Source organism: Erinaceus europaeus, chromosome 2 (assembly GCF_950295315.1).
Source record: "Erinaceus europaeus chromosome 2, mEriEur2.1, whole genome shotgun sequence".
Taxonomy (NCBI): Eukaryota; Metazoa; Chordata; class Mammalia; order Eulipotyphla; family Erinaceidae; genus Erinaceus; species Erinaceus europaeus.
In genome coordinates this window covers 200,546,334-200,560,127 of record NC_080163.1, presented here as the reverse complement: position 1 = coordinate 200,560,127, position 13,794 = coordinate 200,546,334, and the positions used below count along the sequence as shown (strand labels likewise).

The 13,794-nt window shown below is 53.6% G+C and overlaps 1 protein-coding gene across 4 annotated transcripts; it reads right to left on the bottom strand.

The window, feature by feature from the left end:
• Positions 1-3,080: 3,080 nt before the first annotated feature.
• Positions 3,081-12,725, bottom strand: LOC107523159 (cytochrome P450 2U1). 4 transcript variants are annotated; one of them, XM_060186262.1, is made up of 5 exons: positions 12,268-12,725; positions 8,604-9,236; positions 6,698-6,859; positions 6,215-6,382; positions 3,081-4,814 (listed from the first exon to the last, which is right to left on the bottom strand). In XM_060186262.1, the coding sequence occupies exons 1-5, from the start codon at positions 12,686-12,688 to the stop codon at positions 4,585-4,587; spliced, it is 1,614 nt and encodes a 537-aa protein (XP_060042245.1). In that variant the 5' UTR covers positions 12,689-12,725; the 3' UTR covers positions 3,081-4,584. The 4 variants fall into 4 exon arrangements, with proteins under 4 accessions (XP_060042245.1, XP_060042247.1, XP_060042246.1 ...); XM_060186264.1 differs by lacking the exon at positions 3,081-4,814 and adding an exon at positions 4,925-5,127; XM_060186263.1 differs by lacking the exon at positions 3,081-4,814 and adding an exon at positions 4,925-5,067.
• Positions 12,726-13,794: the final 1,069 nt, after the last annotated feature.

Genomic DNA, 13,794 nt, shown 5'->3' with positions numbered 1-13,794 from the left:
GAGGCTAGGAGATCCTGCATCTCTGCTACTTGGCTCAGGACTTCGACCAGGCATAGGAGTTGTTTTAATTTAAGTAGTGTGGATGTCTGCTAAAACAGAAGCAAACAAACTGCTCACACCCAAAGCACAAGGCTGGTGACTTTACTGCAAAGAGGTGCAGGGAGGCTGCGGAGAGCACAGTGACAATACACAACGCTCATGCCTGAGGCCCCAGAGGCCCCAGAGGCCCCAGGCCCGTGAACCCTAGCACGATCATATGCTGGAACTGAGCAATGCCATGAGCTTCCTGCTCTCTTTCCTCTCATGAAAATAAAGGGTGGTGCTGGGGGGAGAGGGTGGCAGCATTCATGGCTGAGCCTCCCTGTGACACCTGTAGGGAAAGCTTCACAAGTGGTGAAGTAGTGCTGCACATGTCTCCTGAATTCCCCCTCCCTTCTCAATTTATCTGTTTTATCAAAAAATAATAATAATACAATTTAAAAAGCTGTTTAAAAATAAATAAAATAAAAGGGAGAATGATCTTTAGTTAGTTACTTTTTCACATTAACCTTCCAATACTGTGGAGGGTTCAAGGTCAAAGAGCAATTTCTGTGAAGTAACTGATTAACAGAAAATGGGACGGGTAGGGCTGTAATGATGTCTTTTCAGATAATGCGGGACTTGACACATACTCTGTCCATCTGATTTCTACTTCCTGAACCTTAGTAATACTGAAATGTGACATCTATTCAAATGATATAGAATTATTTCCTTTGATTTAAATATGTAGCAAGGACTCTGCTATTGGATTTATGTTGCTTATTTTCTTTTACCAGAACCTTATTTAGTTCTGGTTTATGGTGGTGCTGGAGACTGAACCTGGGACCTCAGAGTCTCAGGCATAAAAGTCTTTTTGAAATAACTATTATGTTATCTCCGTAGCCTCTCCCTCTATTGGAAATAGTCCTCATAGTGAATTCCATGTTTCCTATTTCTTTACTTCCATCTCATTTTATTATATATCTAACTCTTTAAAAAAAAAGTGGCAGAAATGTAGGTGAATTCTGTTAGGCTTGGGACAGTACTATTAAGATTCACTACCAGCTGGGGGGGGGGGCTGGGAGAGTACAGTTTACAAGATGTGATTCAGAGCCCACTCCAACCCTAGAGAACACCATAAAAAGGAATCTCTTCCTTCTCTCTCCTGCCTTCCCTCCTTCCCACCTCCCCTCCCTCTCACTTCCCCTCCCTCCTTCGAACCCTCCATCTGAAAAAATAAGCAAGCAAATATTCTCCACATAGGGCAGTGGACTCATACCCCAGTGAAGTCCTGGCGATAAAGGGGGAAGCATGACTACCCACTGGGGACAGGGTTTACATCCAAATGATTAAAAACCATAGAGTGCCAGTGTGTAACAAAAGCCTGTGGGACCTGAAACACAAGACTGCTTGTGTTCAGGCAGACACACACACACACAAATACACACGATTACACAGGAAAAAAGGCAGTCTGGAGGCTGGGAGATAGCTCATCTGGTAGAGCGCACACTACCTTGTTTCCAAGGACTTGGGTTCAAGCCCCCAGTCACCATAAGAGAGCATTGTGCAAAGGGGGAATCTTCACCAGCAGTGCTGTGGTAACTATCGTTCTCTTTCTCTTGGTCTGTTTCTCACGCTCTATTTTTTAAAAAAAGTCTGCCAGGAATGATGGAGTATTGAAGGTGGGGTGTCCCAGCAAAGCTCTAATAGCAAAAAAGAAAAACAGTTGAGGGTAGATAGCATAATGGTTATGCAAACAAACTTTCACGTGGGAGGATCTGAAGTCCCAGGTTCATTTCCCCACACAACCAAAAGCCAAAGCTGACAAGTACTCTGGTAAAAAACAAAACCAACAAACAAAAAGAACTTCCCCACCTGCAGGGGGAAGCTTCACACGTGGTGAAGCAGGACTGCAGATGTCTGTCTCCCTCTTCCCTTTCAACTTATCTGTCCCTATCCAATAGTAAATAAAGATAAAAAAAAATTTAAAAAGATTAACTTATAAAGATAAATGGGGCCAGGTGGTGGCACACCTGGTTGAGTACACAGTGTGCAAGAACCTGGGTTCTGGGCCCCGGTCCCTACCAGCAGGGGGAAAGCTTTGTGAGCAGTGAAGCAGTGTTGCAGGTGCCTCTCTGTCTCTCTCCCTATCTCCCCCTTCCCTCTCAATTTCTGGCTGCCACTATCCAATAAATAAAGATAATAAAAACTTTTTTTTAAAGAAAGATAAATATACACTGCACATATACTTCTCTTTATAAAGTAGGGCACTTGGGCCTGGGCAGCAGCAAATCTGACTGAGTGCACAGAAACTGGTTCAGGGGAGTCCAGTGGTAGCGCAATGGGTTAAGTGCACATGGTGCAAGGCACAAGGCAAGGATCCCGGTTCGAGCCCCCAGCTCCCCACCTGCAGCGGAGTCGCTTCACAGGTGGTGAAGCAGGTCTGCAGGTGTCTGTGTTTCTCTCCCCCTCTCTGCCTTCCAATCCTCTCTCTCCATTTCTCTCTGTCCTATCCAACAACAATGACAACAATAACAACAACAACAATAAACAACAAGAGAACAATAGGGAAAAGAAATAGCCTTCAGGAGCAGTGGATTCATAGTACAGGCACCGAGCCCCAGCAATAACCCTGGAGACATAAATAAATAAATAAATAAATAAATAAATAAATAAAAAAATAAGTCAGGTGGCCTCAGTCAGGTGGGAGACATACAGAAGCAAAACAAGAGGACAGTGGCAAATAAACTGTCAGACTCTGGCGGTAGATCTGAGGTCACCAAAAGGAAGTGGCCTAGGAAGATGGGATGCAGGGGTTCTGGGGGAAACAGCGGTGTCTCTGTGGTGATCAGGGTAGGGGGAGAATATATATGAAACTGTACCCTTAAAATATACACAATGTCATAACAAAAATAAGCAAGTATTTGCTGAAGACATGTTATGGCTTCTCTGCTCCCCAAAGAAGTTCCATTTCCCAATCTGACATCTGGATACACAGAATGTTGTCTAGCAATTAAAACACAAGGCCAAAAAAAAAAAAAAAAATACAGCGTGACAGTCTCTGTTAAAACAAAACCTTTAATAAGAACACGCGGACTTACGTCAGGGCCCAGGACCAAACATTACCTGTGAGGCAGATTCAGAAAACAAAGTGCTATTATCATCGCGTCTCAGTAAATTTGCAATCCTTGCCCATTGTAGGCTGTGAAATGGCTCAGCGTCTGCATGTGCAGAAAGAGTGCTACCAGCCCCGTGAAGGGAGGCCTGCCCTGAAGAGGCGCTTGGAAGGTGCTTCAGGTTAAGACAAGAAAGTGCAAAGTCACAGACACCACAGGATCCCAAAAATCCTCTCACAGGAGAGGTTTTGTCAAATAAGCTGATCAGGAAATGCCGAAAATGTAGGGCTGAATCCAGAAGAGAACTGCAGGACTCAACACAGACATCCCAGGGAAATTCAAGGCCAGAGAGAGAGAGGGCGCGATCTCACCAGACTGGGCACGTGCCGTGCCACCTGTGGCCCAGTTTCAAGTCCCAGCACCACACAGGAAGTGCTACAGTGCCCAGAGAAGCTCTGGCTCTGTGGTGGCTCCTCCTCCACAGCCACCAGCCTGTCTGTCTGAATGAAGAGACCTGGGGCTGCTGAAATCAACCAGTGAGGCACTGGCTCCACACTGAACGTAAAGAAAGTCCCGGGACGTGAACCATTTCTTGTTCACTTCACATGAGCATACAGTTGTCACCGAATCTGCGATCCACAGCCTCTCATTCACCCCCCTACATGGATACATGGAGTATCTGCCATGTTCCTTTTTCTTTGGTTCATTAACAAAGATCTTCAGGGAGCCAACAGGCCTACTGGCAGTTTCCTTTCTGGGAAAAGTGCAGAAGGAGAAACTGCTCTGGGGCTGAGGGGAGAGAGACCCCCCCAGAAAGCCCCAGAAAGGCTTGGCAGAGAGGTGGGATCTCAGCTCTTGACTGAGGGTTTTGCTCAGACGCGCAAGCTGTCCGGGCCTCACGGGAGCACCCACCATTGGCACAGAGAACACATCCCCTGTGCCCCCATTTCTAGTCGCCCCTGAAGGGGCTGTTCTGAGGGGTTGTCTTCAAGGAGGGCAGCGGGTCTCTTAGGTGACTCTCCTGTCACGAAGTGTGTTCCAGGAAGGGACCCAGGGGCCTGCCAAGGGGAGGACAGGCAGGGGTTGCCCAGCGCCAGGCTGACCCTGAACAATCGTGGGGTGAGAATTCAAAATCTTGGCTCATTCTGGAGGGTTCAGGCCAGAACCCTGAGAAGCCCAGGACAGCCAGGAGGAGGATTCGTGTACCCCTCTGCATGCCAGAGGGTGCTCCCCGCTACATCCAGCAATGTGGGGTCCGGGCCCTGGCAGACCCATGTCCCTCTGCACAGAAGGTCCTTCTGACCCCACTCCTAAGTGGACAGGTGGCTCTTTGCGCTGCTCCCTCAGAAAGGACAAGGGTGGTGGCCAGAGAAGGACCCTGTCTGAGGGGCCCGGCCCCACACGTGTCCTGGTCAGATCCTGGCCGGCTGGGTGACACAGGCAGTGCACCTCACCCCAAGGTGCTCTCAGGGGGGCCTGTCTTCACACCCTGCTGAGCGGCTCCCCTCTCTGAGGCAACCACCTCAAAGGGCTGCGGGGCCAAGGTGAGCCCATACTTGCCCATCAGGTCCGGCTGCGGGGAGCCGCAGGGGAGGGAGAAGCGGAAGCTCTGCAGGAGGCCCACGAACAGCAGGAACAGCTCCATCTTGGCCAGCTGCTCGCCCATACACACCCGCTTGCCTGCGAGGGAGGGGAGCCCAGTCGTGAGGCCCTGGGTTCGGTGGCCAGCAGTGCATGTGCCGGAGTGGTACTCTGGTTCTTTCCCTCATTCTTTTTTCCATTTATTTATGTATTTATTTATTTACTTATTTATTCACTTATTGGATAGAGACAGAGAGAAACCAAGAGGGGAGGAGGAGGCAGGGGCTCAAACCGATGGCCTTCTGTCCTCCAAGACAGAAATACATGTGCTGAGGGCTGGGCGGTGGTGCACCTAGCAAATTGCAGACATTACAGTGCAGAAGGACCTGGGTTCAAGCCCCCCAACCTCTACCTGCAAGGGGGTGGGAGAGTTTCACAAGTGGTGAAACATGAAACAGGGCCATAGGTCTTTCTCCCTTCTCTCTCAACTTCTCTTACCCTCTATCCAAAATAAATAAAATAAAATAAAAAGCTTTTTAAAGGGGGTCGGGCGGTGGCGCAGTGGGTTAAGCGCATGTGGCGCAAAGCGCAGGGACCGGCGTAAGTATCCCGGTTCGAGCCCCCGGCTCCCCACCTGCAGGGGAGTCGCTTCACAGGCGGTGAAGCAGGTCTGCAGGTGTCTATCTTTCTCTCCCCTTCTCTGTCTTCCCCTCCTCTCTCCATTTCTCTCTGTCCTATCCAACAACGAATTGCGTCAACAAGGGCAATAATAATAACCACAACGAAGCTACAACAAGGGCAACAAAAGGGGGAAAAAAAAAAAAAAAGCTTTTTAAAAAAGAAATACATATGCTATCTCTTGAACCTAATATATGTTTTTTTTTCCACACCAGGGTTATCACTGGGGCTCAGTGCCTGCATGATAAATCCACAGCTTCAGGCACTATTTTTTCTTTCTGTTTGTTCCCCCTTTCTTTACTATTGGAGAGGACAGAGAAATTGAGAGGGGAGGGAGAGACAGAGAGCAAAAGAGACAGAGAGATACCTGCAGACTTGCCTTACTACTTGTGAAGCTTCCCTCTTGCAGGTAGGGGCTGGGGACTCAAACCCAGGTCTCTGTAAACAGTATGCATGTTTTTTTGTTTGTTTGTTTTATTTATTTATTTTTCCAGCAGGGTTCTTGCTGGGGCTCAGTGCTGACACATGACACCACCTCTCACACTGGCCATTTTTTCCCCTCTCCTTTTATTTTCTTTCTATTTTACTGGATAGGACAGAGAAAATGTTAAAGGGAAAGGGGAGACAGAGAGGGTGAGAGACAGAGAGACACCTGCAGCCGTGCTCCAACACTTGTGAAGCTCCTCCCCTGTAAGTGGGGAGCGGGAACTCGAACCCAGGTCCTTGCACATGGTAATGTGTGCGCTCAACCAGTTGCACCACCACGAGGCCCCCCACATGTGTGTTTAACCAGGTGCTAATAAAATGAAAATTTGACTGACCTATCCCAAAAGGAATAAAGGCTTCTTTCTTGACAAGCTGTCCTTGCTCGTCCAAAAATCGATCAGGATGGAAGTCGTTGGGCTTCTCCCAGATGTCAGGGTCTCTGTGCACTGCCCACAGATTGGGCAGGACGATGGTGCCTTTCGGAATGGTGTACCCCTGCAGCACTGGATGGAACAGACACAGTGTGAGTGGGCCTGTTTTGCACACGGCACCTCATGGGAGCCACCATGGCTCTGAGAGACCCCCATTCTGGCTCTGAAAGAACCCCCATTCTTGCACTGAGGGACCCCTGCACTCTGGCACTGAGTTACGCCATCACCCACCCTCATGTGGACACCTGTGAGGGTGGGGCAGGGAGCCTGGCATCCCCTCGCCAGTTCCACCACCCACAAACACTGGAGAAAGCCACCCTGAGGTGCCGGGCCAGCTGAGTGGAGCAGTTCCTGGAGCCGTCTCCCCTCCCGGGCAGCCGGACCTACCTGTGTCCTCTGAGGTCATGTGCGGGATGGCCAGGGGCACCACAGCCGTGAGCCGCTGCACCTCCATGATGGTGGCCTCCGTGAAGGGCATATGGGCCTTGTCGGTCAACGAGGGCACCCGCTCTGGGCCCAGCACCCTGTCGATCTCCTCATGCACCCTGGCTGTGAGGGCGGGGAGAGAATGAGCCACGGTGAGCCCTGATAGGGGATGGCCCTCCCATACCCGCAGCCCTGGTCCTCTCCCCAGCTCACAAAGGAGAGCCAGGGGGCCCTTGCCCTTGTTCTTTTTGTCATCTCTGGGGCTTCCCTGCTCAGACAGAGAAAGAGGGGGGCCAAGCGGTGGCACACCTGGTTAAGTGCTCACACTACAGTGAGCAAGGACCCAGGTTCAAACCCCTGGTCCCCACCTGCAGGGGGAAGGCTTCACGAGTGGTGAAGCAGGGCTGCAGGTGTCTCTCCCCCCACCTATCTCTATCCAATAATGAATAAATACATAAAAATATAAAGAAAGAGACAGGGGGAGAGAGGCAGAGACAACAGAGCACTCAAGCTCTCTCCAGTGTGGCGAGGGCTGTGCTTAAACTCAGGTTCATGTCAGGGCTGGTGCCCTGTCCAGCGGAGCCATCTGGCCAGCTCCACCTCGTGGCTTTAAAGGCAGGTGGCAGAGGGGATCAAGGGTGGGAGAGGCGGTTCAGCAGGGAGAGTGCCAATATTGCAAGCCACAGGCCCTGGGTTTGACTCCCTCCCTAGCCATGCGTGGGGCCGGAGAGGTGCCCTGTTCCCCACCTCCTTCTCACTCCATGTGCCCTTTGTCCAAAAAACAAAATCAGTCTAGGGGAGGGGCAGGCAGGGAGGCAGTGACCTGGTTGAGAGCACATATTAAGACGCTTAAGGGTCCAAGTTGAAGCCTCTACACCTGCAGGGGAGAAGCTTCACAGGCAGTGAAATAGTGCTGCAGATGTCTCTCCCTCTCCCTCTCTTCCCCTTCCTTTGAATTTCTCTTTGTGTCTATCCATTAAAAAAGAAAATTCACCAGATACAAAAAATAAAATCAGTCCATAAAAATTCTGGGAGTGTTGCTGGGTAGTGGGACACCCAGTAGAGTGTGCATATTATTATTGTGTGCAAGGACCTGGGTTCAAGCCCCCACTCTCCACTTGCAGGGGAGAAGCTTCACAAGCGATGAAGCAGGCCTGTAGGTGTCTCTCCAATTTCTCTCTGTCCTATCTAATCACAAAAGAAAAAAGAAAAGAAAAGAAATGGCCACCAGAAACAGTGCAGGCACTGAGCCCCGGAGATAACCATGGTGGCAAACATAAACGTGTGTGTGTGTGTGTGTGTGTGTGTGTGTGTGTGTAAGGGGGCTTTCAGGTCCTGGTGCATGATGGTGGAGGAGAACCTAGACTGGGGGCAAGCGTGTTTTGCAAAAACTGGGAAATATTACACATATATCAATAACTGTACTTACAGTAACTGATGAACCCCCTAAAAAAAACAATAAAATAAAAAGAGAGAAAGAGGCCCGGCGGTGGTGCACCTGGCCAAGTGCACACATTACAGTGAGCAAGACCCAGGTTCAAGCGCCTGGTCCCTACCTGCAGGGGGAAGGCTTCCCAAGTGGTGAAACAGGTGTCTCTGTCTCTTTCCCTCTCTCCCATCCATTTCTCTACTCTATCCAGTAATAAATAAATAAATAAATAAATCAAAACAGGAAGCTACTCTGTAAAATAAGAAGGAAAAACCATTTTAAAAAGAGGGAGAAAAGGAGGAAGGGGAGGCAAAGAGGGAAAGAAGGAAAGAAGGAAGGAAGGGAGGGATGGAGGGAGGGAAGAGAGGAGAGAGAAAGGGAGGTAGGACAGGGAGGGCAGGGAGGAAGGGGAGAAGCCAGCGCAGGCGCAGCCCCGACCTTGCTGGTGGGGGTAAAGCGCCATGTAGAGCAGACACCAGAGCAGCGAGTTGGCCGTGGTGTCGGTGCCGGCAAAGAACAGGTCCCCGACGGTGTATAGCAGGTCCTCCTCGCTGGGGCCGCTGCCGTGCTCCTGGCACTCCTCCTCCATGTGTACCAGGTACATGTCCACGAAGTCGCGGGGCCTGTGTGGGTCCAGTGCCCGGCGGTGGTCTTGGATGATGCGGCCCAGGAAGGCGGTGATGGCATCCCGGATGTTCCGCAGCTCCCAGCAGGGTCCGAGCGGCAGGTGGTACAGCCAGGGGCAGATGTTGACCAGCTGCACCCGGGCGTCCAGACACAGCTCCAGCGCCCGCGCCATCAGCCCCAGCATGGCCTCGAACTCGTGGTGGGTGGCGTCGAAGCGCCGGCCGAAGCACAGTGAGCAGATGACGTTGGACACTGCCCGGCTGAGCAGGCCAGAGGGGCTGAAGGGCCGGGGCCCCAGCTCCCGGACGGCCGCCCGCACCTGGTCCAGCTCCTCCAGGATGCGGGGCTCCAGGCTCAGCTGGCCCAGCCCGAAGTGGCGCAGGGCAGCGTGGGAGAACTTCCTCTGCTGCCTCCAGACGGGGCCATAGCGGGCAAACACGATCCCTGCAGGGGGGGGTACAGAGCAAGGTGCTGGGAGCTGGGATCTGGACGCGTGATGGAATACTACTCAGCTGTTTTTGTTTGTTTCCCTTTTTTGGCCTCCAGGGTCATCGCTAGGGCTCGGAGCCTGTACTATGAATCTATTGTTCCTTACAGGTATTCCCCCCCCCATTTTTATTGGACAGGACAGAGAGAAATTGAGAGGGGAGAGAGAAGGGGAGAAAGGTAGACACCTGCAGACCTGCTGCACTGCTGGTGAAGCAAACTCCATATAGGTGAGGAGTGGGGGCCCTAGCCAGGATCCCTAAGCTTAGTGCTAGGTGCTTAACCAGGTGTGCTACCCGTGACCTACTTCACTGGCCCCGGGCTGATTTTTCCAGGTGTGTGTGTGGGGAAGGGGAGGAGAGGCAGTGGCACACTGGACTAAGCACACAGTGTGTAGTGCAAGGACCCATGTGCAAGGATCCCGGTTCCTCACCTGCGGGGGGAGGGGTCACCTCACAAGCAGTGAAGCAGGCCTGCAGGTGTCTATGTTTCTCTGATCCCTTTCTATCTTCCCCTCCTCTCTCCATTGCTCTCTGTCCTATCCAATAATAACGGGAAGAAAAATGGACACCAGGAGCAGTAGTGCAAGCTCTAGAGATAACCCTGGAGGTTAAAAAAAGGGAGGGAGAGAGAGAGAGAGACACTATAACACTAAAGCTTCCCCAGTGCAGTGGACACTGAGCTTGAACCTGGGCTCCCTGCTGGCCATAATAAATAAATCTTTCTGTCTTTCTTTTTTAAAAATTTTTTATTTATTCCCTTTTGTTGCCCTTGTTATTTTATTGTTGTAATTATTATTGTTGTTGTTATTGATGTCGTTGCTGTTGGACAGGACAGAGAGAAATGGAGAGAGGAAGGGAAGACAGAGAGGGGGAGAGAAAGACAGACACCTGCAGACCTGCTTCACCGCCTGTGAAGCAACTCCCCTGCAGTTGGGGATCCGGGGGCTCAAACTGGGATCCTTACACAGGTCCTTGCTTTGCGCCATTTTTCTTTCCTTTTTTTTTTTTTTTAATTTGTTTATTGGACAGAGACAGTCAGAAACTGAGAGGGAAGGCAGTGATAGAGAAGGAGAGAGACAAAGAGATACCTGAAGCCTTGCTTCACCACTTGCTAAGCTTTCCCCCTGGAGGTGGGAAGGGGGACTAGGACCCAGGTCCTTGCACTTTGTAACATGCATGTACACTCAACCAGGTGCACCACCACCTGGTCCTGTAAATCTTTTTTTTTTCTTCAAAAAAAAAAAAAGAAGAAATTTTGAAAGTGGATCATAGAAAACAGACACCTCTCCTGTAATGCAAGTGCAGTGGCATCACTGGCCTGTGAGCTCCTCTGGCTGCACTGTGTAGCTTTAGCCCGGGATTTATGCCCAGGGCCCAGCCTCAGCGGAGGGGTGAGGGGGGCCATGAAGGGGTCTGTCCTGCCTGCTGCGGACACAGGGCAGAAGCACAGCCTGTTTCCGGGCAGTCCAGCCAGGAGACACCGAGTGGGCAGGCAGACGCCCCACCTCCACCCACCTCAGAGCAACCCTGAGTGAAGTCACGGCAGGGACGGCCCCTCCCGGGGTAGACGGCTGCCCTCCACACCCCCAAGCCACCAATCACCCTGGACAGACACCCCCAGGCAGCCAGCCCTATTTTTCACTCCCTGGAGCTGATCTGAAAGGTTTATTTACTTGAGAGAAAGATCAGAGCACCACTTAGCTCCACCCTGCCCACTGTCAGCTCCAGGGATTGATCCTAGGGCCTCAGGCTGCAAGTACTGTGCTCTACCTACTGAACGGCACCTCCTGAACTCTCTTCAGCTTTGAGTAAAGTTTTGCCCTTTGTGACTTCTTCTCTTTCGCCAAATTTGTGGTGGTGTAACCAACCTCTGTGCGTCTTTATTTTCAGTTTCTGCCTCCAGGGTAATCACTAGGGATAAGTGCCAGCACTGTGAATCCACTGCTCCTAGAGGCCATTTTCATCAATTTGTGTCATTGTTGGATAGGACAGAGAGAAATGGAGAGAGGAGGGGAAGACAGAGAGGGGGAGAGAAAGACAGACACCAGGGAGACGGGCGGTAGCGCAGCAGGTTAAGTCTAGGTGGCGCAAAGCACAAGGGCTGGCTTAAGGAGCCCAGTTCGAGCCCCCGGCTCCCCACCTGCAGGGGAGTCGCTTCACAGGCGGTGAAGCAGGTCTGCAGGTGTCTGTCTTTCTCTCCCCCCCTCTGTCTTCCCCTCCTCTCTCCATTTCTCTCTGTCCTATCCAACAACACCCCCCCCATTCCTTCCCCTGTCCCCATGTCTATCTCTTGTCCCCATCCCCATGTCTGCCCCTGTCCTTTCTCGTCTCCTGTCCCCGTCCTCATGCCCTGCCCTCTGTCCATACCTAACCCATCCTCGCCCCTGCCCTCGGTCCATAAGTCCGTCCCTTGTTCTCATCCTCTGTCTCCATGCCTGTTCACATCCACTCCGTCGCTCGTCTGTCCCTGTCCCCTGTCTATCCCCGTCCCTGTCTGTCCCCATCTCTGTCTGTCCCCTTCTCCATCTGTGCCCGTCGCCTGTCTCCATCCACTGTCCCCTGTCTGTCCCCATCCCTGTTCCCTGTCTGTCCCTGTCTCCCGTCTGTCCCCATCACTGTTCCCCACCTGTCCCTGTCACTGTCCTGTCTGTACCCATCACCCGTCTGTCTCCATCGCCCATCTATCCCCGTCGCTGTCCCCCACCTGTCCCTGTCACTGTCCCCCGTCTGTCCCCATAGTTGTCCCGTCTGTCCCCGTCCCTGACCCCCGCCTGTCCCTGTCCCCTGTCTGTCCCTGTCGATGTCCCCCGTCTGTCCCGGTCCCCGCCGCCCGTCTGTCCCCGTCCCCGCCGCCCGTCTGTCCCCGTCCCCGTCCCCCGTCTGTCCCGGTCCCCGCCGCCCGTCTGTCCCCGTCCCCGCCGCCCGTCTGTCCCCGTCCCCGCCGCCCGTCTGTCCCCGTCCCCTGTCCGTCCCTTCCCCGCGCTCACCCTTCTGGCGCGTCAGCAGCGCCACGAGCGGCACCCGCGGCCGGTCACTGAAGGCGCCGGCCTGCCTCCCGAGCGCCTGGCGCACGCTGGCGAAGTCGCTGAGCACCACCACCAGGTGCGGCCCGAGCGAGAAGCGGCACACGGGCCCGTAGGCGCGCGCCAGCTCGGCCAGCAGCAGGTGCGGGGCCCCGCCGGCCCCCCGCGTCCCGGGCCTCGGGCGGCGCCGCAGCAGCGCGGGGCCGAAGTTGCCGAGCAGCGGCCAGGGCGCCGGGCCCGGGGGCAGGCCCCGTGAGGAGCGCAGTCGGCGCCGGCGCCAGCCCAGCAGCGCCGCGGGCCCGAGCAGCGCGAGCAGCAGCAGCGCCCCGCCGGGGACTGCCAGCGCGGGCCCGGGCGACGCCGCCGGGGGCTCCGGGGACGCCATGTACTCCGCCCGCGTCGGGGCCGGGGGCGGGGCCGGAGTCTGCGGGGGAGAAGGCGGGGCCGGCGGGAAAGGACCCAGGGGGGCAGACCCGGGGCCAAAGGGCGGAGCCCGTGGGCGGGGCCGGCGGGGACAGGCCAATGGGGACAGACGGGGGGCAGGGCCGAGACCAATGGGCGGGGCTAGTAGGGGGGGAAGGACACCGAGGCGGGGCCTGCAAGAGGGCGGGGCCAACTGGGAAGGACCAATGAAGGAGAGCGGACCCGTGGGGGGAGGGGGGGCGAAGCCTACGATGGGACGGAGCCAGCGGGAAGGGGCGGGGCCCCCAGGACGCCCGCTGCTCCTGGTGTAGACCTTGGGCTTCAGGTCATGGGCGAGGCCAGGAGAAAGGGGCATGGCCCATAGCTGGGCGTGGCAGCAGCTAGATAACGGGCCAGAGATAGGGGCGGGGCCAGAACAGGTGGGCGTGGCCAGTGCATGCCTGGGGGCGGGGCCTAGTGCCCAGGGGTGAGGCCTAGAGAACAATGCTGCGGGTGTCAGCTGCCCCTGTGACCTGGACCCAGGAAGGCAGAGTCCATGTTTGCCCAGGGTAGGGTGGAGGGAAAGCGAGAAGGGTGTGAAATGCAGGCTGTGGGATGGATGAGGACAAGGCCCCCAGGCCTGGCCCTGGCTGCAAACCCTTCTCTGGCTTAGAGGATCTAAGGAGCTCCTAATATACAATGATGATTTTTAATAATAATAAAAATACTCTTCATCAACTAATCACCGAGGGTGCCATAATCACTGTGGATATGAGATCAGATGTGACCTGCTGAGGTTAAGGTGTTTATTATGAACCGTGGCATGCTTGCAAGACAAAAATCCTTCTCTGAGTGTCCCCTTCCCATCCTCTACCAGGTCAGCACATAAAATGCTCTCACTGGCATTTTTGTGTGTTTACTAAAAGGGCAGTTTCATATGAATCAGCTTAGTTGATCATTAAGAAACAGATCTGCCAGGGGCTGGGTCTTTGCACCTGTTACTGTGTGCACTTAACTGGGTGTGCCACCACCAAGGCTCCCCCAACCCAATCATTTTTTTTATTGAATCTTATTATCATTCTGCCACTA